The following is a 27,384-nucleotide window of genomic DNA, read 5'->3' as shown; positions in this document are numbered from 1 at the left end:
GAGGTGGCTAATTTTCGTACCTCCTCTGGAAATTGGAATTCCCGATATTTGTCCCATACGCCCCCTATGATGCAAAAGTGAACTGAAAGCTTCAGCACATAGAATAAAAAAAATAAAGAGAGACGGGATCACCTTGCCGAACGAGTAGGCACAATGTGTCCGTGGGGTTGCTCATTAATCAAGATAGAATAAGTCACCATTCAAACGCATGTCATAAGTAGTTGAATCCATCTTGGTACAAAACCCAACTTGTATAAAATGGCCTCCAGAAAAACCCCACTCAATACGGTCATAGGCCTTACTCATATCGAGTTTGAAAGCCATAAACCCCTTCTTTCCTTGAAGCCGAGTATCCATCGTATGCAAGGTTTCCAAAGCTACCAATATGTTATCAGTAATAAGACGCCCTGGGATAAAGTCACTTTGCTTGGTAGATATGACATGTGAGAGAACCATTTTGAGTCGGTTAGCTAACACCTTGGCAATCAACTTATAGATCACGTTACATAGGCTGATAGGCCTATATTCTATCACACAAGTAAGGGCTGAAACTTTGGGAATGAGAACAATATTAGTGGCATTTATACCCTCATAAAAAATCCCTTCATTCAAATATTGTAAAACTGCACGGCTAACTGTCTTTCCCAAGGTCCCTCATGACTTCTGGTATAAACATGCAGCAAACCCATCAGGCCCTGGAGACTTGAGATGATGCATTTGAGATAGGGCAAAACTGACTTCTGCTTCTGTAAAAGGTCTCAACGGACAATCATTCATATCCTCCGTGACACATGAATCCACATGGGATAAACATTCATCCACCCTAACCAAACCCTGGGAAGTAAAAAGCAATTTATAATAATCAATGAAAGCTTTGCCAACCTCTTTCTTCTTTTTCCAAACTCTCCCAAATTTGTCACAGATTTGCTGGATTCCATTGATCTTTTTTCGATGATTTGCCCAAGCATGAAAGTATTGAGTATTCCGATCCCCACTTCAATACCAGTTTTGTTTTGCGCGCTGCTTCCACTTGATATCTTCCCTTTCCAATATACCATCTATTTCCTCTTGGAGTTTAGAAATAGCACCTGCTCCTGCATTTCCCGGACAAGCCCGACTTTGAAGATCCTCAAGTTGTTTTGTCTTTAGCTTCAACTACTTCCCAGCATTACCAAAATTTTCCCGACTCCACCGAGACAAAGTTTGTTGACAAGTCGAAAGCCAACGTTGCACATCATGCATGGAATCTCCCCCCAAAACGTCGTTTTCCCATTCAGCCGCTATTAGAGTCTGGCACTCTACATCGGTATACCAACTATCTTCAAATTTAAACCGGCGTTTATAAGAGTACCTCTCCATCAGTTGGTCTCTAAATAACACATGAACTGGACTATGGTTAGAAGTACGGGCCGCCAGAATCATAGCCGAAACAATGTGGAAACGACCACACCACTCGCTATTAGCCACCGCCCTATCCAAACGTTCTTTGGTGAAAGTATTGTTGCCATGTTTATTACTCCACGTGAATCTCGAACCAAAATACCCCAGATCACCTAACTGACAGTCTGCCAATGCAGTGTGCAAACCATCCATTTGTCTTTCACGGAGAACAACGTCCCCCTCCTGCTCATCTTGCGACAAAATTTCATTGAAATCACCCACACACAACCAAGGTAGTGGTGCATGGGTTTTCAAATGTCTAAGAAGTGACCATGACTCTTCTCGCTTTGCAGTCTCTGGATTCCCATAGAACCCTGTGAATTTCCAAACAAAATTATCATCTCTAGATTTGATGATTGCGTTTATATACCTCCGAGAATAATTGAAAATTTCTAAATTACAATCATCCTTCCACATTAACGCAAGCCCACCACTTCTGCCAATCGGGTTCACAACAACAGCTCCAACAAACCCCATATTTACTCTAAGTAACTCCATGCGATGTTTCGTGCTAATAGTTTCCAAACGAAACACGAAACTTGGTCTCTTTTCCTTTACCATCTGGCAAAGATCTCGAACTAACCGAAGGTTACCAAGCCCTCGGCAGTTCCAACTGATAAGACTCATTGTGGCTCGCGGGGCTCTACCACAGCCTCCGCCAATGCCAGTTTTGGTGTCCCTGTATCTACTGCTTTACCTTTCTTAATCCTCCCCCTTTGGACGTTAGGGTCAGACTCAGGCGATGGTTGGACTTTCCTTTTCCCCAAAGGGACCAAAATAGTAGATGAATCCATACCTTCCATACTAGATGCACGAGCTCTACGTTTCCAGTTACGAGCAGCTGGTTTCCCCATCTATTTATCAATATGCATCCGCTCATTTTCTTTTTTCGAATCCTGAGAATCATTTACACCACCAAGCACATCGGCAATTATTTTTACAGCAGCCTTACCCGGCCTAGGACCCTTCTGTTTGGGCTGAAGCACCCTTTTCCCTTCTTGCTCTAGGCCCACTTGATGATTAAGGTGCTCACATTCAGGTACGTGTTAGAGTTTATGGTGCAACTGCTGCATCAGGTGTATGTGAGTACGACTGTTTTGTAACTAGTTATTTCATTTGTTAGTAGATTTCCTGAGTTTGGCTACCCCGAAGTGGTTTTTCTCTTTGTTGATAAAGATTTTCTACTTCGTTACCAAAATATCTGTCTTATTTAAATTTCGCATCTAAAGTTTTGCTTAGTGCTGTTGATCACACACACACACACGTAGGAGTCAATTTATATTTTTTAGAATAGAAAAATAATATTTAAATAGAATATATTGTAAAAATGGATAACCAAACTGCTGAGATGTATGTGCTTTAAAAAAAAAAAAAAAAAAAAAAAAAAAAAAAAAAGGAAGAAAATCTTTTAACTAAATTTGAGCTACATATTTGCTAAGCCCGACGTGAATAATTGAGGTTTTGTTAAATTGGTTTTCAAGCTGTATAAATAGGCCATAGCACCCATGCAAAGTTGAAGCAAACCGCAACAAATTAAAGTAGGATCTTCATTTGTCTACGATCGAGAGCAAAAGAAAAAATGTGTTCCGAATCCACTCTCAAACTTCCTGTGATTGATTTCTCCAACGTGCTTCTAGAACCGGGCACTCCCGAGTTGGACTCGTTGAAGGTTGAAATTAAGCCCAAGTCTGGCATAATAGACTTACCGTGTTCATGGGACTCTACTTTCAACAAAGCGGAAGTGTAAAACACGTCGGTCGGAATTCAAAAGAAAGAAACAAAAATTTAAAATGTCACGTTTGAGCTGACGTTGAACGACAAATAGAGATTATTGCATGTACGTCTAATATTTTTTCACCGGGAGAACTAATTGATCGATCGTTAATTACGAGCGGAAGAAACAGGCCAGGCATGCTTTTGAATAATTAAGCTATATATATATATATATATATATATATATATATATATATATATATATATGTTACCAAGCCATCTTATTGAAAATAACAAAAGGACATCTAAATTAAATACTCGAAGTTTAATAAGTGATGATTTAATAACTACGTACACTTTAAAATATTAATTTAAATAATTGATTAAGTTAACATTCTTCTATTACTTTTGACTGACGCGGTCTCTCGATCATCGTTGTTTAGGTAAAACTGTTGCTCCTCCTGGTCGAGTCTCGAGTGTACCTCTAATATTCTACAAAGAAAGACCATAAAACTCTTGCTGACTACCTTTAATTAATATTCTACAAAGAAAGACCATAAATAGATTTATTTAATTAAATCTATAGGAAAACAACGTGAAAAGGAAGTGTGGAAGCATAGACTTTCTGTGTTCGTTGGAAGGAATAACTTCCCCCCTTTTTTTTTTTTTTTTTTTTTTTTTTTTTTTTTTTTATTGTCCGATTGTTTCGGCGTAAATTGATTTTTAAAAAATAATTTTAACATTTTATGGTATTTGGTGAAGGCAAAATTAATGGTCAACGAAAATTATTTTCAATTTTATCGTAAAAGCCTCTTTAATTTTTGAAAATCGTAAATTGTTTTTTATATTTAAACTTTTTGTCCTTGCACGCATGTTTGTGAAAATCTGACACCGCCGGGCATCAAAGTTTGTTGGTACTCGAATCTACAATAGAAGGTCTCGAATTTTAGTATTTGATTGCCGGAATCCGACATCACCAACCGTTATTAAAGGAGGAAAAAAAAAAAAAAACTTTTATTTTTCTTTAATAAAAGTAAACATCACTTTTCAAAGAAGCAAAACACGTTGGTTCAAAAAAACTTGGCGTAACGTTTGGGATTCAACAGAAAAAATAAAAAAATAAATTAAATTAAATAAAAAAAGCCAAGTAAAAATTTTAGACCATGAATTTATATCTGGCACTAGCGCCCTATTTCCGTGGTTTGCTCCGTAATAAAGTAAACACATAACAAACACCCAAATATTATTCTAAGATAAAGGTTTAAAGTGTATTCGAGCCTTATAAATGTTAATTACACATTTTTTTTTCTTTCTTTTCATATACGATTCTTTTTATTCAATGCTTTATGTTTAAGAGAGAGAGGAGAATTTACATGTGTTTAAATTTTTAAATTGAAAAAAGCCACATGTATTTTACGTACATTAGTTTGTAAACCTTTGATTGTAAAGGTTACCGCTAGCATTTCTCTTTTTATTATAATTCTACTAACCATTTAATTTGGACGAATAATTGAAGAGGGAGTAGTCAAATTTAATTTCTTACGTACTGTACAATTAATTATTAGATCTTGCATGCAAACAATGGAATTAATGGTTCACTAGTTCGACTATAAAAGCCGCTTAAAACACTCATTCTTATCCTTACGCCTTCTTCTCTGTAAACTTCAGCCCCCCCTCCCCTCTCTCTCTCTCTCTCGTGCACAGTCATGGTATTGCTGATAAAAAGGCCCTCCATTCTCCTGCTCTTGGGTTTTATGTTAGTACAATCATGTATCTTTCAGTTGGTCCAATCTTCTACCAACTTTACCGACCAATCAGCTCTCATTGCCTTCAAATCTAAACTCACTTACAGTCCAAATCAAACTGTCTTGGCTGGTAACTGGTCCGCAACTACAAGCTTCTGCAACTGGATTGGGGTCTCATGTAGCCGACACAGGCAAAGAGTCACTACTTTGAACCTTGGCTCCATGGGTCTTCAGGGCACCATTTCTCCTCATGTTGGTAACCTCTCTTTCCTTGTCTCACTTAATCTACGCAACAATCATTTCGTTGGTTCTCTACCCCATGAGATCAGTGGGCTACATCGCTTGAGAATACTCCGTCTGGCATACAATCAATTGGAAGGTACTATCCCTCCAGCTCTGAAAAATTGTCGGAATCTTCGTGAAATACATCTAATCAATAACCATCTTATGGGCTCAATTCCATCAACCATTGGCAACATGTCGTCGTTAGAGGTCTTGAATTTGGAATACAACAGTTTCATGGGTCCATTTCCTCTTGTAATCTTTAACATCACTTCTCTAGCCATAATTGCTCTTACAGGGAATCACATATCAGGAACTCTTCCGAGGAATCTCTGCAAACATTGTCCTAATCTTCAAGGGCTTTATCTTTCAGAAAACGAATTCAACGGTCGGCTCCCTTCACAAATGAATTATTGTAGAGAGCTTGTAGTCTTATCCCTATCAGACAACAAATTTGATAGGAGTATTCCAGAAGGTTTTGGGAGTTTGGAAAAGCTTGAACAGCTAGATCTTGGAGGTAACAACTTAACCGGTAATATACCTCCTACCATAGCCAACTTGTCGAGGTTATCTAAGTTTGCCATTGAGCATAACAGCTTTAATGGAAGCATTCCGAGAGATTTGTGGTGGCTTCCGAATCTGAAATTTTTTTTATGTAATTCAAATTATCTCACAGGAGCAATTCCCCAATACATTTTCAACATTTCCTCTCTACAAGAAATCTCCTTGGTAGATAATTCCCTATATGGCAATTTGCCATCAGATTTTGGAATTTCTTGCTCCAGTCTTGAAAATCTTCTGTTTGCTGGCAACAAATTTAGTGGTCCCATCCCATCCTATCTTTCAAATTGTTCCAACCTCGTCATAGTAGATTTGTCTTCAAACATACTTTCTGGGCCAATACCAAAAAGTCTTGGAGACTTAAAATACCTTCAAACACTTTTTTTGGGAGAAAATCAGCTAACAGGAGAGCCTGGAGATCAAGAGCTTAATTTCCTTTCTTCTTTCTCTAATTGCAGAGTTTTAGAACGCTTGGTCATATCCTCCAATCCCTTGGATATTACTCTTCCGAATTCTATTGGAAACTTTTCAAATACCCTTAACACCATTGTTTTATCCCAAAGCAAAATAAAGGGTCACATTCCTATAGGTATAGGTTCCTTAAAAGGCTTGACATGGCTTAATCTCGGCAATAACAATTTGACTGGAAACATACCATCCACAATTGGAGGACTGGAAAGGTTACAAAGATTGGAATTTGGTGGTAATAAAATTGAAGGATTCATTCCAGAAGAGATATGTCAGCTAAAGAACTTAGGCGAGTTAAATCTCACAAATAACAAAATTTCTGGATCCATCCCAAATTGTATTTCAAACCTCAATCTTTTGGAAAAGCTGAACGTAAGTTTTAATAGGTTGGAAACACCAATACCGTTAAATTTATGGAGCCTTGAAAATCTATTGTTTTTGGACCTATCATCGAATTTCCTTAGTGGATATTTGTCTCCAAACATGAAAAAATTGCAAGTTATTGAACACATAGATTTATCACGGAACCAAATTACGGGAAACATTCCAAGCATCATTGGAGCTTTTGAAAGCCTAAATTATCTTAATTTGTCAAAGAACTCATTTCAAGGAGTAATCCCGCACTCTTTTGGAGACTTGAAAGGATTGGATATCATAGATCTCTCTTACAATGATCTATCTGGTGCAATTCCTAAGTCTCTTGAGGCACTTTCACAGCTCAAATATTTGAATGTGTCTTTTAACAAGCTATCCGGAGAGATACCATCTAGTGGTCCTTTTGCAAACTTCACAGCAAAATCATTTTCAGGAAACAAGGCGCTTTGTGGGAATGCAATTTTCGGAGTTCTACCTTGTCCAAACTCAGGCTCCAAAGATTCAAAGGTGAAACAAAGTTTGCTAAAATATTTTCTTCCTACCATTGCTTTGGTCATATTCTGTTTATCAATGGTCTATATGCTGAGAAGACATCAAGGAAGCAAAATGCAGGTTCCAAGTTTATTTAATACCTGGCATGTATTGGAGCATAGAATGATATCATATCAAGAGCTTTGCCAAGGGACAAACAACTTTTGTGAAAGCAACTTACTTGGAGTTGGAGGTTTTGGTTCTGTGTACAGAGGGATGTTGCTTGACGGGACAATTGTTGCTATCAAAGTTCTAAATTTGCAATTGTCAAGTGCTTTCAAAGTTTTTGATGTAGAATGCAAGGTCTTACGAACAATCCGACATAGAAATCTTGTGAAGCTCGTAAGTACATGCTCCAACCTCAATTTCAAAGCGTTAATACTTCAATACATGTCGAATGGTTGCCTCGAAAGGTGGTTATACTCTAATAACTACTGCTTGAATCTTCTTCAACGAGTAAGCATTATGATTGATGTTGCATCGGCATTAGACTATCTCCACCATGACCAATTAGAACCTGTGGTGCACTGTGATTTGAAGCCTACTAATATCCTTCTAGATGAAAACATGGTTGCACACGTAGGTGACTTTGGCATTGCGAAGATTTTGGTCGAAAACAAGTATTGTACACAAACCAAAACTCTTGGTACACTTGGCTACATCGCACCAGGTACATGAATTCATCTCTACTTATTTTATTTCAAGTCAATTTTCGATAATTCAAATTTATATAGGCCTCAGATTCATATGAATATACATTAGCAATAAAAATTATACAAACTATGATTACTTCTTTGGTGGCTAATTACCTATTTGATCCTCGTACGTATTGATTGCTAATTAATTATTCTATAATATGTTAAAAGAAACATTATATTCTTATCAAATACATTATATGTTTCCTGCTCATAAGGTTAATATGAAGTAATTTAGTGTAAATGCATCCATGATTGTGGTTTGCCTAATTGTCTTATATATGCCCCCTCTATACCCATATTAGGGCCATTGAGAATTCACAATGTATTGGAGTACCTCCTCTAAAATTGACGTGAAAAGTTTTAGTTTTGTTGATCACTCACTCTCTTATAGTCCATAAAAATTAAGTAGAAGTCAAACAAACACGTACACAAATGTATATGCACATATATACAGAGGTCTACTTTGTTTGTGTTGAGACAGCCTAGTTTGACCACGTAAAGCTATTTTTACTTTGTAAATAATTAGCCGAAAAAAAGGAACCCCGCCATTGTTATGTTCTTAATGCATAACAATTATATATATATTTACGAGAAAAGTACACATATCTCTTAATATCAACAAAAAAGATAAAAATGACACTATAATTTTTTTAATAAGACAAAAATGCCCTTATAAATTGGAAATAAACTAAAACTAAAAAATAAAAAATAAATTTTTTAAAAAATTAAAAAAACAAAAATTAAAAAAAAACTAATGAAAAAATAACTGAAAATTATAAAATTATAAAAAATAAAAATAAAAATAAAATAAAAAGTAAAACCAGTTTTTTATTTTTTATTTTTGTATAAATTTTTGTTATCTTAAATATTTTTTTAATAATTTTTTAGTTTTTTATTTTTATTTTTTATTTTAGTGATTTTACTAAGGGTATTTTTGTCATTAGGTGGACATTGACATTTTTTAGTAGTTTAGGGGTGACATTAATTGACACAATTGGTAGTTTGAGGGAGAGTAATTGTAAATGTACATTAAGTGTTCATAAAAAAAATGAGGTAGCTTTTAAAATTACTATTTGACCTAAATCATCATTTGATCAATCACACGCCCAATAGTGATTTTAAAAGTTGCCTCATTTTTTTTATGGACACTTGATATACATTTAGAATTACTCAAGTGGGGGGACATTGACAATAAGGTGATAATTTGAGGGGGTAATCTGTACTTTTTCCTATATTTATTGTTAAATCACGAGATAACCCAAAAATTAAGCTAATTGGAGAATGTGAATTTAATCATTTCATTAATATTCTAATATTCCATATGTGTAAGACTAGATAACAAGTGAAAATAATTGGTACGTAAATTGTGGAGCCAATGTTCGAACTCAAAACTTTTTCTATGATACGATGTGAAATGACTAGTTGCTTAAAAAGGTTAATCGATTGAAATTAGTGAATTTAATAATTTAAATAATATTCTCCCATATGTAATTATTATCTATATATATCCCTAAGTACAATGTTTTTTTTTTTTTTCAATTTTGAATTACTAACATAAAGGCTTTTTGTGCAATTGTGAGCTTATATAGAGTACGGTTATGAAGGAAAAGTATCAATCAAAGGCGACATTTATAGCTATGGTATAATATTGTTGGAGATGATCACAATGAAGAAACCTACTGAAGACATGTTTGTAGGAGAATTGACTTTGAGACAATGGATAAACAAATCACTTCCTAACAAGATGATGGAAGTTGTGGATGACGGTTTATTGAGAACAGAAAATGGAAGAGATGTAACTATCATGGAAAGTGCTCTTTCATCCCTCATAAAATTAGGCTTAAGGTGTTCTAAAGAGTTACCAGATGAAAGAATCGATATCAAAGATGTTCTTGCAAAGCTTAACAAAATCAAGTTGACACTTCTTGAAAACAGAAAGCGTGATGTCTAATATCTTTGTTTGGGTTCTACATGATTTGTCTTTTTAATTTCAAAAGGTACTTACAAGTTGTATGTTTTCTAATTGTATCCATTTCATGTTTAAACAAATGACTTGGAATTTTCTAGCACCTTGGTCTTGAGCCTTTGATGGATGTTTGCCTCCTTATGCTTTTCATTGAGATTATAAGGCATTTTTCTAACCACAATATTTTTATGCACTTAATTAAACTCAAGATTCAACAATACCAAATTTGTAGAATTATGGACAGTCTAGAAATGCATTTTTCATTTTCACTAGTTATCATTCTTGTTGGGGAAATAATCAACTCCAAAATCACGTGGACCCAAAGTGAATAGATTACAATCACATGTTGTAATTACGTTTATTTACTAAAGCTAAGCGTTATACTTAGGCTCAATTTACTCTATGATGTTTTTACTCATTTATTTATATTAGTCATTATCTTATTCATTAAATCTCTTACTAATTTATAACCTACTCAACTCCTTTAGAGCATAATCCAAAACCTAATCATATAGCACTTAATTAAACTCAAGATTCAACAATACCAAATTTGTAGAATTATGGACAGTCTAGAAAGGCATTTTTCATTTTCACTAGTTATCATTCTTGTTGGGGAAATAATCAACTCCAAAATCACGTGGACCCAAAGTCAATAGATTACAGTCACATGTTGTAATTACTTTTATTTACTAAAGCTAAGCGTTATACTTAGGCTCAATTTACTCTATGATGTTTTTACTCATTTATTTATATTAGTCATTATCTTATTCATTAAATCTCTTACTAATTTATAACCTACTCAACTCCTTTAGAGCATAATTCAAAACCTAATCACATAACCAAAACTACATTCTCCAAAAACTCCTCCACCATAGCAAATTAAATACCCAAAGAAATACTACCGATAAACACAATTTCCAGAAATTTCCATTAAGCAAATCCCCAAAATACCCCCATCAAATCTGCGAAGACTTTCTTCACATCAAACCATAAAGCAAAGCTAACAAACCCTTAACAACTAATCAATCCAACCACCATGGAACTCAACCAAAACTCTAACAACACTACAAATCCACTATTCAAACACAATACCATACGGCCATACCTTTAGGAATTGATCCACAAATTCATCAAAACTCAAACCCAACCAGTTGTTACAAAAACCCCCAGAGAATTGTGATGTAATACCCCTATATTTTAAGATATTGAATATAATATCTTAAAATATGATTTAAGGCCTACTAATAGGAATAACATACATATGAATATTTGTAGAATAAATTTTCATCAAGATAGGTATAAATATTTATGAGATTAAATACTTATTAAATTATATGTATAAGTGTATAGGAGTTAAAATGGATTAGAAATTAGATTAAGTCTAAATCAATCGAGCGATTGTTTAATGTCCCAAAATCGATTGTGCGATTAAGGAATCGAACTATTATTAGAAGCCAAAAATCGATCGAGCGATTTAATTATATATGTGCTGAAACAGACGGAATTCTGACCAAGTATAATCGATCGATCGATTATTTTATTGTGTAAAAATGCAATCGATCAACTTACTGTTCAATGTGATCAATCGATTATTTTACAATGTAAATTTATCTTCGAATGCAGAATCTCGTCCGAACACTTGTATTTTGATATTCATCAAAGAATCATTTTTTCAATTGATGATTCGCAGCACAGCTCGACACCTCTACAACCATTGATAAGTTTTTGATCAATCCTAACCATCTAAACCTCATCCTTCTAGATTATAATCATGATTATTCCAAAAAAGATAAGAAATCTTATCTTTTGAAATATTCCTTTCCACTTGGTTTTAATCCAACCTTTGATAATATATATAGTTTATGCTGGTTTTATCTTCACCATTCATTTCTATATAAAAAGAGTAGCTTTCCCACGTTCATGCATTTAGTTCTTGGGGAAACTCTCTCAAAATTCTTTCACAATTCTCAAATCTCTCTCACGGTTCTCTCTTTATTTCTTAGTTTTCTTTCTCTGCTTTTGCAATAGAAAATAGAGCATAGAAGCTCTGATTTCCCTTCAATTCAGTAGCTTTCTTCCCTTCTTTATTGCACATAATCAGAATCAAAAGAAGAAGAAAATTCTTCTTCTCTTTCACGGTTCAGAAAAATTGTTAAGGTCTCTCTTTCTTTTTTTGATTTTCTGTTTTGGTGCCTTTTGCTCTCTCTCTCTCTCTCTCTCTCTGTATAGTTTATCTGGACAGAGGAGAAGTTTCTTCTCTTCTGTTCTATGATTCCAGTAGCTAAGGGAAAAAGAAGATGAAGAAGTTCTATTTATTTCTTCCTTCTTTAACACTCTTTCTTTGTATGTTTGGTGAAGAAGAAGAAAAGCAAGTAGGATCCTCTCCAATTCGGTTCTCTTTCTTCCCCTCTCCATCTCCCTCTCTCGGTCCAGCAACATTGAGAAGTGCAACAAAGAAAGAAGGAAAGAAGAAGAAGAAAAGAAGGAAATAAGAACTCACTCACCCTCCCTCCCATTCGGTTATTCTAAAAAGGGTGGGTGTGTGAGTACAAAATATCCCAATGATATTTTGGGTAAGTTCCTTATTAGGCTCTATCTTAATTTTATGAGATTAAAATTATTAGTTAACAAGTAATTAACGTTTTAAGTTATGTTTTAAACAAGGCTTTTTCAAGTGACAAAAATGATTTATTAATCATGTCGTTGTGATACTCAAGTAAAAAGAATATATTTTATAAAAACGTCGTTACGTTGCTCAAATAATTCTAAAAGCTATTAGGCATTTAATATACTAATGACACTATTTTGTTTAAGATTGTAAAAGTGTTTTTGAAACAATTTATGTGTAAAAGAATCATTTTGGTAAAAAGTGTATTTTAGTAATTTTCATGGAAAATGGTATTTTGGTCATTTTAATAAATACTGTTATAATATCCGCATGAAATATGTGGCGTTATACTTTACTAATTTTATATGCCGTTACAATAATGATAGAATTAAGAAATCAGAAATGAGAATAAGATTAAAACGTATTATTAGTAAATTATGTTAATTCACTATTGTATGCATTGAATTGTATTGCAGTGTATTTTTGTGTGTTTGATTTATGATGTTGATGAAAGACAAAAGGATGAAAAAAAACAAAGAGAAGAAACGTTTTGTTATTCTCACAAGTTGCATCTCTTTTGAAAGGAAAACAAAAAAAAAAAAAAATTGTTTTGTGTGCTACAGCAAGGGTACAGTTTTAGCCTTTTTTCTAGAAGCTTTTGTCAACAATTTTGTGGAAATCCTTTTGGAAGCAGAAAGATGTGAGTATCTTTATACTTACTAAGGATGATGCTGGTGAACTTTTCCTTAATATTGTATTTACTGTTTTATTTATTTGTTTGTGCATGTGACATTTGCATATTTTACTATTTTAACTAAAATTGCTTATATTAACAAAGTTGGTGTGCAAAGGCCATCAGTAGGAGCATAGGCCTTGTGAAAGATCTAATAAATAACAAAACTGGGATACAAAGGCTACCAGTATTAAATCATTAAGCTTTGAGCACAAGCTCTGGATGAAATAAGCATAAGTTTCAAATAGATGAAGCATAAGCTTCAATTTGACGGATAAGCATATGCCCTTGATAAAAGAACCATAGGCTTCAATTTGACGGATAAGTATAGGCCCCTAATAAAGAAGCAAGCTTTAAATATACAAAGCATAGGCTTCAATTGGAAGGAGCATAAGTTCCTAGAATAAGCCGTTAACCGAGCAGAGGCTATAACTAGAAATAGGTAAGAATAAAGTGGTTGCTTTAATGAATAAAACTATGCATATAAAACTGTCATCATATTATATTATTTCATTGTGTTGCATTTCAAAAATAAATTAGCATTTATTATATTATTGGAAACAGCTGACTCATTTAGATATTTTTGTATTATTGTTTCTATCTGTATTATTTATTAATACAAGATTTGAGGATGAAAAGTATCAAGACTATTCAGATATTTAGATAGATCCTAGTGGTGGTTCTTGAGGCTAGGTTGCCTCTTGTGGTATGGACTCTTAGATGTGATGGACTACCCTGCTTAGTCTGTCCTTTCATGTACATATATCAGACTCTTTTCATATGTTTCTTCAGTGCTGTGATATTTATTACGATATGATTAATACTTTATTAAGTGTCATTTGTGGCACATATGTTATTAATTTAAATGTAATTATTATATTAGAACGAAAGGTTATTATTTTATATATTGAGGTTATTCTGTTAGCTTCGATGTGTTATTGTAAAGAAAAATTATATTTCACTACCAATTTATACTCTGATGACGTCATTGATGATGTCATAATGATACGTAGAAATCGAAATTTTCACTTATGCCTTTTTGTAAAAGTGTAGGTTGTTACAAAGACCTATTCAGACAACCCCAAAAATCCATCACCATAAAACCCTAGATTTTCTTTTTAAACAAAACCCAAATCAAAGCCCTAAGGTTATGATATAATTTCATGCTATTAAACAATGGATAACCCAAAAATACAACGAAATTGGGTTAGGAATTTTACAAATTTTCGGTTCTCCTTCCAGCAACGTGACCCACGAAAAATCACAAATTCTTTCTCTTTCTCTCTCTCTCTCTCTCTCTCTCTCTCTCTCTCTATTATGGGCTTGCTAGAGGAGATAGCTGGAAGACTACCTGTAGCCCATAGTGACAAAGGGGATCTGGGTAACAGAAAGGTACAGCCCAGAGTGATGGAAGAAATTACTGCTTCTAAAATAAGTCCACCTCATCTATGTTAAATTACTGCTTTAGCCCTATAACGGTGCGCCTAGAAGCGTCTTTTAGTTTTGTATTCCTTTGTTGGTTAGACGATCAATTGGAGGGAAGAGCTGGCAATCAGTTAGAATATATTCTAACCGATTAGCTTATTTAAGGAAGGAAGAGAGGATAGGCAAAAAGAAGAAGAATCTATTGAATTGTTTCATTTTGAGAGATCGAGCCTCTTTAAGAGCCCTCCTCTATACTCAATACTATCTAGCTTCCATTCAACTTGCAAATTCACAATTCACTCCAAAAACAGCCTTTACACACACACACACACACACTCACACACACTTTCTCTCTCTCTCTCTCTTAATCACGTTCTCCATCTCTATGTCCACACATCAAAATCTCTCAATCTCAGTTCACCTCTCTCGGGTTCACATCTGTGTGAGAAAGAGACGGAGAGAAGAGGGGGAAAGGGAGGGGCTGTGCGTGCGGGTCGAAGGGGAAGGAGATGGGAAAGAGAGGAAAGGAAATGGAGAGAGTGATCGGGTTGCTGCAGCGGGACAAAAACGGGAGAGAAAGAGAGGAAGAAGGGAGAAAAAGAAAAGAGAAAAGGAAGAAGGAAGAGGCATTGGGAGGGGAAGGAAAAAGAAAGAAAAGAAGAAGGGAAAGCCATATGGCTCAAAAAAAAAAAACCCAAACTTTAACCCACGTGCCTATCACCCCAATGACTGCAACAAGAAAATGACTGAAAAACCAACCATTTTCTTTTTCCTGAAAACAAATGCCCAAATCTAGAGATCTCTCCTCTCTTCAAAGCTTCAGTCATTCACCGTCAAAATCCCAACACAGAGATTCGCCCTAAAGTCTCTCCTCTAATCCTATTGGTCCATTATTTTATTTTCCAAATTTCTAATATTAAAGAAAAAAAAATTAAAAAGTGAAATGGGAAACACAGGTCTCCTTTCTTTGGAGTTCAACAACACTTATAATGACTTTTGACAGTTTACAACAAAAGGTTTCTGTTTTTGCTTTAGGGTTTGATATTTTTCTGATGGCATTTTCGTAAATAATGGCAGCAAGTTCCCGAGGATTCATGGCTTGGTTCGATTTCAAGCTCGGCGAAGGGGGACGACGGGGAGTCATTGTCGAAGATGTATGTTCGGCAATGCGCTGTCTCGAATTGGAGGAGGGCACGTGAGCGGGACCAAGTTGTTGGAGTGTGCCGGATCAGTTACTGCTGCTTCGACCCAAGGGGCCCGATTCTGAAAGCCACTGATTTGCTTAAGCCGCAGGATTTGGCGGATCTTATCGACCCTTTTCGTGGTAGTCGCCATGAGAGCCAGAGAGAGAGAGATGTCTACTTCTTGAGGAGTTGGAGACTATTCATAACAGGATGGCTGTATTTCAATCTTTGTGTTGGGACTTTGATGGTGAGGGACTACCTTTGAAGAGAAAGGAGAGCTCTAGATTTGGGCATTTGTTTTGGTTTTTCAATCCTTTTCTTGTTGTAGTCATTGGGGTGACAGCCACGTGGGTCAAAGTTTTTTTTTTTTTTTTCTTGAGCCACGTGGCTTGTTTTTGGCCTTAAATCTCTTTAGAGAGAGCCAAACCATTAACTAGCTCATGAGTCGGATAGGGGGGAAAGAAAAGAAAAAGGAAAAGAATGAATATGGTGCTCATGAGTCACTTTGTATTGTGTTAAGGATAATGTAATCTTCTTCTAACCAATTTGGTAGTGACGTGTGGTAAGATAGAATTTCCTTTTATTTAAACCCCAACTATTATTAATTATGGTAGGACGCCGTCTTATTTTATTTCTATAATTTATTAATTAACATCTAACCTCACATTTATTTAAACTACACTTTTACTATTGTGATTAATCATTAATTCAACTAGGACCTACTATAATAATTATTCATCTTAACTCTATTGTATTTTATTTTCATAATATAAATATTATCACCTAGAATATAATTACTTGTTCTATCTATTTAATAAATGTAATTTATTTAATTATTAAATTTTCTATTTAATTTATTGGTCTTTACATAGGTGCTCTCTATGGGTCGCGTCACTTAGACTGTTCGAAATCTCTGCAAACACTAGCTCCCTGTGGTTGTTGTATGCTGAACCATTCGGACTCTACACCGAACACTGGAAGATGTCTAGACACCTCTCTAGACTCGGCCGAACGGTCATCTGTGAATATGAGTCACTTGTTCCAACAGAAAGTGCAGTAAGTTTCATAAAAATTCCACACTTTATGATGACAGGAATTGGTTTTTCTATTTTATTATTCTTTTTGGGTGGCCGCTTTCCAAAAAAATGGGCTAGGCAGCAAACTAGATTATCTCAAGTTATGCAAATTACTCAGTGATATAGCACAATAACATTATATACACATGACTGTCATTCAACAAAACTGAGCCAATTGTCAAGCACTTGTCTCTCTCTCCCCTCTCTCCAGAAAGCCCCCCAAACTGAGTTGTTGTTGTCGGGGGAGTGAGGTTCCAAGCCTCCCTCCTCTTAGTTTTGCTTCCCTCTTGGACTATGGAGGTTTGTGTTTTTTAGTTTTTTCTTTGTGTTACAGGGAAGCACTCTAGAGGTTCCGAAGGGGAACGACCGCCGCTCATGTCGCTGGTGGCATGAATTTAGCAAACTTCATTTTTTTCTCTTTCCTTTGAGGCCAGATCTGTGTACTTCCGCCGTCTTCTACTAGACACGTGCTCCCCAGCCTTGCTCACCTCCGTCCTAGGACCCAGCCACCGCTTTCTATGGCCGAAAAGCTTGCCGGTGACCGGTTCGTGGTCTTCACACACCAGGGTGTTTGCACCCCTTCAGCCGCGCGTGAGGGCCATGCCCGTATCTTTTGCCGTGTTTGGTGGCACCCAGAGGCTTCTAGTGATCATCTGCTGCAATGGTTCTTCTGGAGTTGGCGTGTGTTTCACACACCATCTTCGTTGGCGGTGACTTTCTTCTTACGACAACTTATGTTTGGGTGTTTTCTTTTGTATTTGACAGATTATATTTGATAGTTTGCTCTGTGTTAGATTAACCTAGTCTTTGCTTTGTAACACAGTTTATTTGTGACCGACCCCATGGTGCAAGTAGTGGTTTTTATGTTAATGCATAAGCACTTTTCTATTGGCTATGTTTATTTGTAACAATTGTTTGTATAGCCTAAGTCTATTAGATTCAACTTGGTTATACATTATTGTGGTGGTATCTTATGTAACCTTCTTTTGGTTGTACTCCAATTTAATTTAATGAAAGTCATTAAAAAAAAAAAAAAAACCTGACCCAATTCCATTTGGGCAGTGCCAAGAAATATGCTTTACAATGGCATATTTGTAATTACAATATTTACAAGTATGCCATTGCGAAGCAGAATTTCCAGATGTCTCCCAAGCATTACCCATTCCATTTTCGGTTAGAACAAATGGAGCACTGACGTCAATTTCAAGAAAACTAAACTTTATTCAACTCCCATGTCAGTTGTTTTCATTTTTATTTTTTTGAAGTCATTTCGGTTGTTAAATGGCATTTAAGTCCTGAATTAAAAACCAAAGGCAAGTATTATTGGCTCTAGCCCGTATGGTAACCTCCCTCCCCTCTTAATGAAAAAATTTCTTTTTTAAAGAAAAGTAAAAAGTGATTAGTGTGAAAGAAAATAAAAAAAGTTTATATAAAAAAGAAAAAAAAAATGTATTGTAGTAAATTTTTTTATTTAAATAATAAAAAAAAATTACTGATGTAATATAAAAAGTAAAAAAAATTAAGAATATTTTGAAATTCATATTTTTTGAGAGGGATGAAATAAGTGAAGGGGAGGGCGGTTCATAAACGGGGGTAGATTTGTCACGTACATGTGTTCTACAAGGAAAGTTCAAGGTGGAACTAAGAGCATTTATAACAGCATCTTTAAAGGGGATCTGTTCCCTAAGTTCTATTCAAGAAAGTTACAAAAACTCTTTTACAACAGCTTTTCTAAAATTTTTGTTTCTCTGTAAAGTGAATAGTGCTTCCCAATGCACTTCCATTCAATTGTTTATTTTAAAAATATATTATTTCTCTCCTATTTTATCTTTTTTTTTTTTCTTACTTTTAAATAAAATAAAAATAAAAAAAAAAATTTTTAATTTATAAAAAAAAAATTAAAAAAAAAAAAAAAAAAAAAAAAAAAACTGTTATGAAGTGTTGTTTTGATAGAAAAATAAAAATAGCTTTGTTACTTATATTTTGAAAAAGTAGTTAAAAAGCTGTAAAAATGCTATAAAAAAAAGTATCTAATCCGAAGTAAAATACTTAAGAAAGAAGATTCGCGAAGTCCATCAGAAGATAAGCTGGCATCATCTCTAGCATACGTGGCAGCAGTTGGCTGGAGTGGAGAGCATCATGGGTAACAGCTGGAGTCCGTTATTCTTGTATTCATCAGTGATGTCGTTTAACACTTTGTAGCGTGCGTTTTGTTTACTTGCAACGCAAGCTTTAGTTTAGACAACATTATATACAGCCAGATTTGGCTTTAGAGGGTACGTTACGTATTATGATTGTTGCTCTTGGAACCTTGGAGAATGGCAATCTCGAAAGTGCCTTATTCAATACTATTACATTTTCATCTCATTCATTCATCTTCTCTCTCAAATCTATTCCATTCCTAAAAATCCTCTACTGCTCTTCCATAACAGTTTACACAACTGATACAAGCAGTATCAATTAAGTACAAGCGAAAGAATTGGAAGACGACAATATTTATTTACGCAGAAATTAAAGGAAGCAAGCGCCATGCCAATTGCCAAACAACATTTATTAATCCTGTAGGTCACCATTACTTCCTTGTGACTGTCAATTGTTCTAATCATGCACGTATTACTTTTTCAGTTTTTTAAAGGTGTTATGTCTAACACATCCAATCTCCACATTGGACACAAACAATTAATTTTTCACTTCAACATCAGCATGAGTGGTTGAATTTTTATGCATTAACTAACTCAAAACCAAAAGAAAAATGGTCATGATAGAAAATTGTTTTTATTAATATTAGCTAAGAAAATAAATTCAAAACAATTACTTCATATATATATATATATATATCAGGTGGAAGTGTAGAACAAATAATACCAGATAGGCTTGGCAATTTTTGACACAACCCGTGAACCCGGCACGAACAAGACACGAAAATATAGAGTTGAAGTTTATGGTAATCGGGTCGACCCAATTATGACACGGTTATAATTATGTCTGGCGGGTCAACCCGCGAGTTGACCCTCTAACACGATTATAACCCGTTTGTTTAAAAAAAAAAAAAAAAACCCCCTAAACAAACCTAGTGGCTGCATCTTTTTTTTTCTTTTTCTTTTTTTTTTTTTTTCACTTTCTTTCACTCCTCCTCTTCTTCATCCATTTCAGACTTTCAATGGTTTCACACCTCCTCCGATCCTCAGACCCTGAGCAATCGTCGTCCCACTCGTCGATCGTCATCCCACTCTTCTTCCTCTGATTCGTCTTGTTGCTGTGGATCTTCGACGATGTCGGGCTCGTCGATTTTTTCTTCGAAAGTGGAAACGTCGTCGTCTTGGGCATCGGAGAGGAAGGGGTTGGAGTCCACGTTGTTTTGTGAGTTGGTAAAGTACTGGTGGTGGTGAGGCTGAGCTAGGGCGTGAGAGAGGCTGGGATTGTGTTGTTTGCCATTGCCTGTTTGGTTTTCTCCTATGACGAAGACGAATTGGGGTTCTGTCATTCTTGGTCATTTGGTGTACACAGACTAGGGTTCAGTTCAGATGAAGACGCGGATTGGGGTTCACGGGGTTCTGCCGTTTTGGGTCATTTGGGGTACGCAGATTGGGTTTCACAACGGGTTATCTGGGTCATGTTTGGGTTAAGAATTTAACCCGATTAATAATCGGGTCGGGTTCGTGTTGGATCCGATTGTGTAATCAGGTCGGTCGGGTTGACACGAACCCGACCCGTAAAACCAAATTGCCAAGCCTAATACCAGATAACAACTATATATAACAAAGTAAAGAATGACAAAATAATAAATATAAAAGAAGTATGATATTAGTTCATAGTTTAGAAATAGAAATCACATTCTAAAATTCAATCATACTTGTAACTTGCACCTAATTGCTAGTTTGTACAAATTGAAATTATCTACAAAATCAGAACGTTTCCTTGTAAGTTCTCCTTCATCAAGGGACAAGGGTATCATGCAAAAGAAAAAGGTGCCGCCCAATTGCAAATTTTAGAAAAGCATCCGCAAGTGTTTCAAGCCTTTCAAGGAAAAAGCGCTCTTGGCACTTCTCGGTGGTAAGTGCTTCTAGAACCTAGTAAAAAAAATTCATAGTTCTTAATTACAACTAAGGTCCATGTTAATAAATAAATAATGACACCAACAAAGAGACCACGTACAATTGAGATCATGCACAATTAAGTTTAATTAGCAAATTACAAAAAAAAAAAAAAAAAAAAATTGACATTTCGCCACGTGGCTATAACAGTCAGAACTGTAACCACGTCGCGATTTCAATACGTGCGTAACTTAACATGTCGCTAATTTGCCATGTAGATTATTGTCACATTGCCAATTAGTGATGTGGCAAATAAATCACGTGACTAATTTTTTTTAATTTTTTTCTCTAATTTTTTGAGGATTGGAAAATTTAGTAACATGGTTTATTTGTCATGTCGCCAATTAGTCGCGTGACAAATAAACCACGTGGCTATTTATTTTTTTAAAAAAATTATTTTATTTAAAGAATTTAAAATTTTAGGGACATGATTTATTTGCTACATCGCTAATTAGTGATATGACAAATAAAACACGTCGCTATTTAACCACGTGGCGTATATGCCATGTCGCCAATCGACGACGTGCAGATGTGCCTCGTGGCCATTTGAAATTATTTTCATTGCTCAAACACGTTGGAGGGAATTTTCCCTCCAATGCGTTTCTAATTTCCCTCTTTATGTTAATTTCTCTCTTTTTCTCCCCTTATATCATTTTCCCTTTTCCAGATTATTCTTTTCTTTCTTATTTTAAGATATTCTTTTATCTTCTTATTTTCTTATTTTATTTTCTTTTATCGTCTTTATTTTCTTCCTTTGTAAAGACAGACCGAGCTAGATGTTAAATCACCACTTATCCTAAAAGTTTAAGCTGATTGGAAGAGATAAATTTAATCACTCAATCAATACTTTAACATTCCCCCTCATGTAGGGGTGGGCAGAACCTACCCGTACCCGCAAATCCACCCCGCCCCGCCCCAATCCGCCCCAATTTTCACAGATATTGCGAGAATTAAATCTTATGCGGATTGAAAGATTGTTGATCCATCACTTACGGGGCGAATTTGCGGAAATGGATTTTTTCCAATCCGCAAACCCGCCCCGCCCCGAAGTCAGTTTTAAACCAAATGAAATTTTCAATAAAACTGAAACCATATGGGCATAGCATCAGATTTTCCCTTAGCCAAAGGCCAAAATCGTGAAACCCTAACCTAACACGACTCCTCTTTCTCTTCTTTCAGTCTAATATACCAAACGGCGCATCTCCTCCTCTTTATCTTCTTTCACTCATCGTTGTCGTTGTCTTCAAATATTCACTCGTCGTTGCGGATGCATACTCAGCTTATAGATTTTATCTGCTAGCGCTCATGGACTTCTGTGGTAGAATCTACCCCCGCACAGGTGTATTGTGTCATGAGCATTTTACTAAAGCTTGGCTGATAAGAGATTTGGGTAGAACAAGAGTATGTGGAAGCTTGGAGAAGGTCCAGGATAAGGGGTTGTCTTGGGAAGGGAAGATACACGGCAGTAAGTGGGGGAAGCTTTGGTGTGTGCGAGACAGCTGTACAATCTTTTGGAAATTGGAATTGTGTTGTACAGTTTTTTATGGTTTTGGCCCCCAAAAAAAAAAAAAAAAGGATTTGTTTATGGCGATCCTGTTATTAGTTTTTGTTTGGAGGGTTATTGGAAAAGTTTTAATTTTGATGTTGGGTTTGTTGGTAATTTTGGTGCTTTCTTGTTTTAATTTGCCGGTGAAGTTGATTCAATTGGAATTTTCAAATTCTAAACTGGGTTAGGATAATTGTGATTTATTTTTTTTGTTTTTGGCCCAAGGAAGAAAAAAAGAAAAATACCCGAACCCGCATGAATCCGTCCCAATCCGTGCTACCCGAGGCCCAGCGGGTTGATCATTCATTATGCGGGTTGCGGATCTTGATTTTTAAACCCATTCACCTCGGGGCGGGTTGTAGAAAACATGCAAATCCGGCCCAATCCGGCCCGCGCCCACCCCTACCCTCATGTGTGGGCTCAGACTTCCTTTTGATAGATGATGATTAACATGTGGAATATTTAATTGAAACGGGAGATACATGACGGAGTCAAGGTTCGAACTCAGAACCTTTAGCTATGATACCATGTTAAATCACCACTTATACTAAAAGCTTAAGCTATTATGAAGAGGTAAATTTAATCACTTAATCAATACTTTAAAACTAGAGAGAGATTGAGAGATCCAGCGGTGGAGATCCGACGACTCAGAGCTAGAGAGATTGAGAGATGAAGATCGAGAGAGGGAGGAGATGCGTCGGTGGAGATTAGGCGACTCAGAGAGCTAGAGATCGAGAGAGGGAGGAGATCCAGATCGAGAGATGGAGATCTAGCGATGGAAGAGGCCTCATTTTTGGTAATTTTGGTCCTTTTTGTTGGTCGCTTGCGTAGGTTTTTTTGGTGATTTTTTGGTCCTTTTTTGTCCTTTTTGTTGGTCGATGGAGTAGTTGGAGTGGGGAAATTCTCGGCCAAATGGGTATTTTCGGTGTCGGCACAGGGAGAGGAGATCCGCCTCGACGAATTTGAAACTATGAATCTCGAACGCAATTTTAGCAACGTGGCTTAATTAGCCACGTCGCTATTTTACCACATGTCTCTAAGTAACCACATTTTTAAAATGCCAAGTTGCCGAGGGAAATGCTCAAATTACAATAAGTGCACTACAAATGCACAACACCAAGACACATTGTGGGAATTCACACATGTGTGGGCCTCATCCTAATGTGCCTTGATATTGTGTACTTATAGTGCATGCTAATATGCATTTAGGGACAACATGATTCACTACGCGAGACCCACGTCACTAAATCCACGTGGCTAACGGCAGGTGGCTAAATGCCATTTATTTTGTAGTGAAAGCTTATCAAAGCCAATACTCAAGTTATTGCCGCATGCAAGATGGCCTTGCTCTATAGCAAGCTTATCAAAGGCAATACTCAAGTTATTGCCGCATGCAAGAAGGCCTTGCTCTATAGCAAGTAACATCAGCTCCTTTGGGAAATGCAATAGATAATGTGTGCTTCAGTTCAATGGCCACAAGCAAGTTTCCCGACCAGTGGCGGAGTCAAGGGGGTAGAGAGGGGGCCATCAACCGTCAACCACTCATCAAGAGGGACATCTACATTAGACTGACAGAACTTTTCCAATACTAAGAGAACTAGAGTTTAGTCTTTCATGCTTTTACCATTTTAGATCTTCAAGCTTCAGACATTTTTAGGTTAAAGGTCCTGACTCTTAACGAAGAAGAAGAAGACAAACATTGTGCACAACACTGGGTTAATTATTTATGACAAAACGCCATGTTTTAATAACTCTAGTCTGAGTCCAAAACACTCAAAACGCGTGTTGCGTGTACAGTGTTTTTGTTGGGTGTTTATTTTAAACTTTTAGTCTTTTAAAGTTGGTTGAATAATAAACTTAATTTTTAGTAACATTTATTTGAGTCTTTTCTTATTCTTGTAAGTTACTAATTAAGTGATTTGAAGAGGTTGTGTCTTTGAGTCTTTTCTTATTCTTGTAAGTTACTAATTAAGTGAATTGAAGAGGTTGTCTTTTGAGTGTTCAAGAGTTATTTTACATAGGAGTTACATGGAAGTTATTTGAGATGTAAATAAATGGAGTTAATGTGAAGAAGTTAAAATGGTCATTTGTATCCTATAAATACCCATGTAAGCAAGTTATTTTTAATAAAGTTGAATAAAAGTATACAAAGTCCTCTATCAATTTATTGTTTCTCTTCCTTTTCATTCTCTCTCTTAGTGTATGTGTGGTTTCCAATTTCCAACAAATTGGTATCAGAGCGCAGCTTATTGATCCTAGAGAAATGGCTAATTCAACCTTTCCATTTCAATTCCCTCACCTTTCCAAAGACAATTTTGATAATTGGTGCATTCGTATAAAGGCATTGCTTGGATCACAAGATACTTGGGAGATTGTAGAAAAAGGCTACGGTGAGCCTAGTGACGAAGCTCCTTTAAGTCCTAATCAAAGAGAGGCTTTGCAGAAACTTCGAAAGAAGGATCAACAAGCTCTCACCCTTATTTATCAATGTTTGGATGAAGCTATGTTTGAGAAGGTGGCGAATGCAACCACCTCCAAGCAAGCATGGGAGATTCTCAATAAACCCTCATCAAGGAGTTGATAAAGTGAAGAAAGTTCGCCTTCAAACGTTAAGAGATGAATTTGAAGTTTTGCGAATGAAAGAATCCAAGTCGATTGCAGATTATTTTTGAAGGGTGTTGGCCATAGTAAATCAAATGAAGAGATATGGAGAAAGATTGGAGGATGTTCGAGTCAATGAAAAGATCCTTCGTTCCTTGCAACAAAGATTTGACTATATCGTTGTTGCTATTGAAGAGTCAAAAGATTTAGAAACCATGAGTATTGATCAACTCATGGGATCTCTTCAAGCCCATGAAGAAAGGCTCAACAAGAAGAAATAAGAGCCATTGGAACAGGTTCTAGCTACAAAGATCTGTTCCAAAGATAAAGAAGAAGAAGAAATAAGTCAAAGAGGACAAGGACGTGGATGTGGACGTGGATGAGGCCGTGGTAGAGGAAAAGGAAGAGAGACAATAAATTGATAGAGAACTTTGTATACTTTTAAGAGGAAGAGGCGGACGTAATAGTTTCAATTACGAAGAGAGAGGTCAAGCATCCAGAGGACAAGGACGAGGAAATAATTTGAAGCAATATGGAAGAAGGTACGATAAATCTCAAGTCAAATGTTATAATTGTCAAAAATATGATCATTATGCTTGGGAGTGTAGAAGCCATACTAACAATGTTGAAGAGAAAGTTAATTATGCTGAAAATGAGGAAGCGGAGCCCACTTTATTGCTAGCTTATAAAGGAAAAGAAAGAGGAGAGAAGAACTCGTGGTATCTTGATAACGCGGCAAGCAACCATATGTGTGGAGACAAAAACAAGTTTGTGGAGCTTGATGAATCGGTAAGTGGGAATGTTACTTTCAGAGACTTGTCTAAAGTTCCAATAAAAGGGAAAGGTACAATTTTAATTCGCTTGAAAAATGGAGAACATCAATTTATTACAAATGTTTATTTTGTTCCAAGTATGAAAAGTAATATTTTGAACTTGGGACAACTCTTGGAAAAAGACTATGAAATTCATATGAAAAATCGTAGTCTTTTACTAAGAGATGACAAGAAGAATTTGATAGCCAAAGTTCCCATGACAAGCAATAGAATGTTTTTATTAAATATTCAAACGGATGTGGCTAAATGTCTCAAGACTTGTTTGAAAGATTCATCTTGACTTTGGCATTTGAGGTTTGGACATGAAAATTTTGGTGGATTAAAATTGTTGGCACAAAAGAAGATGGTGAATGGCTTGCCTTCCATTAATCAACCAGATAAACTTTGCAAAGGATGTCTTGTTGGCAAACAATTTCGGAAAAGCTTTCCAAAAGAATCTACTACAAGAGCAAATGAGCCGCTTCAACTTATTCATGCGGATGTTTGTGGACCAATTAAGCCATCTTCATTCGGTAAAAACCGTTACTTCCTTCTTTTCATTGATGACTTTAGTAGAAAAACTTGGGTCTATTTTTTGAAGGAGAAATCTCAAGTCTTTGAAGTTTTCAAAAAATTCAAAATCTTTGTAAAAAAACAAAGTGGTTATTGTATTAAATCCTTGAGATCCGATAGAGGAGGCGAATTCACATCTAATGAATTTAAAGAATTTTGTGAAGCAAATGGAATTCGTCGTCCTTTAACGGTTCCGAGATCACCCCAACAAAATGGTGTTGTTGAAAAAAAAAATAGGACAATTCTCAATATGGCTCCAAGCATGTTGAAGACAAAGAGAATGCCTAAAGAATTTTGGGCGGAAGCTGTTGATTGTGCTGTATATTTATCAAACTGTTGTCCTACAAAAAGCCTTTGGAACAAAACACCACAAGAAGCATGGAACAGAAGAAAGCCAAGTGTCTCTCATTTGCGAGTTTTTGGAAGCATTGGCTATACACACGTACCGGATGAAGAGCGGTCCAAGCTTGATGATAAAAGCAAGAGGTACATTTTCATTGGCTATGACTCAAGTTCTAAAGGCTACAAGCTTTACAATCCAAATTCTGGCAAAATTGTGATTAATAGAGATGTGGAGTTTGATGAAGAAGATTTTTGGGATTGGAGCACTCAAGAGGAAGAAAAATATGATTTCTTTCCTTTTCTTGAAGAAGAAGAAAAAGAGTCAAGAAACAAAGAGGTCATTACACCTTCTCCATCACCAACAAATTCTAGTACATCGTCGTCATCATCTTCGAGAGGAAGTTCTCATGAAAGGCCACCACACATGAGAAGTCTCCAAGAACTCTATGAGGTAACAGAGAATTTAAATGATGATCTAACTCTTTATTGTCATTTTGCGGATTGTGAACCAATAGGTTTTGAAGAAGCGGTGAAAGATGAAAAATTGAGAAATGCCATGGATGAGGAAATCAAAGCAATTGAAAAGAACAACACATGGGAGTTAACCACTA

The 27,384-nt window shown here is 35.8% G+C and overlaps 2 protein-coding genes across 2 annotated transcripts; one reads left to right on the top strand and one right to left on the bottom strand.

Moving 5' to 3' along the window:
* Positions 1 to 1,155: 1,155 nt before the first annotated feature.
* Positions 1,156 to 2,067, bottom strand: LOC133866370 (uncharacterized). The gene has a single exon (XM_062302877.1). The coding sequence runs from the start codon at positions 2,065 to 2,067 to the stop codon at positions 1,156 to 1,158; it is 912 nt and encodes a 303-aa protein (XP_062158861.1).
* A 2,792-nt stretch (positions 2,068 to 4,859) lies between these two features.
* On the top strand, positions 4,860 to 9,764 carry LOC133866369 (LRR receptor-like serine/threonine-protein kinase EFR). The gene is made up of 2 exons (XM_062302876.1): positions 4,860 to 7,785; positions 9,403 to 9,764. The coding sequence occupies exons 1-2, from the start codon at positions 4,860 to 4,862 to the stop codon at positions 9,762 to 9,764; spliced, it is 3,288 nt and encodes a 1,095-aa protein (XP_062158860.1).
* The last annotated feature ends 17,620 nt before the right edge of the window (positions 9,765 to 27,384 follow it).

Source organism: Alnus glutinosa, chromosome 4 (assembly GCF_958979055.1).
Source record: "Alnus glutinosa chromosome 4, dhAlnGlut1.1, whole genome shotgun sequence".
In the NCBI taxonomy this organism is placed as follows: Eukaryota; Viridiplantae; Streptophyta; class Magnoliopsida; order Fagales; family Betulaceae; genus Alnus; species Alnus glutinosa.
This window is presented reverse-complemented; position numbering and strand designations above follow the sequence as displayed.

Bases quoted from the DNA above. Each gene is read 5' to 3' on its own strand.
- LOC133866370 (XM_062302877.1), bottom strand. From the start codon at position 2,067: ATGAGTCTTATCAGTTGGAACTGCCGAGGGCTTGGTAACCTTCGGTTA.
- LOC133866369 (XM_062302876.1), top strand. From the start codon at position 4,860: ATGGTATTGCTGATAAAAAGGCCCTCCATTCTCCTGCTCTTGGGTTTT. The intron at 7,786-9,402 runs GTACATGAATTC...GAGCTTATATAG, and splicing joins ACTTGGCTACATCGCACCAG to AGTACGGTTATGAAGGAAAA.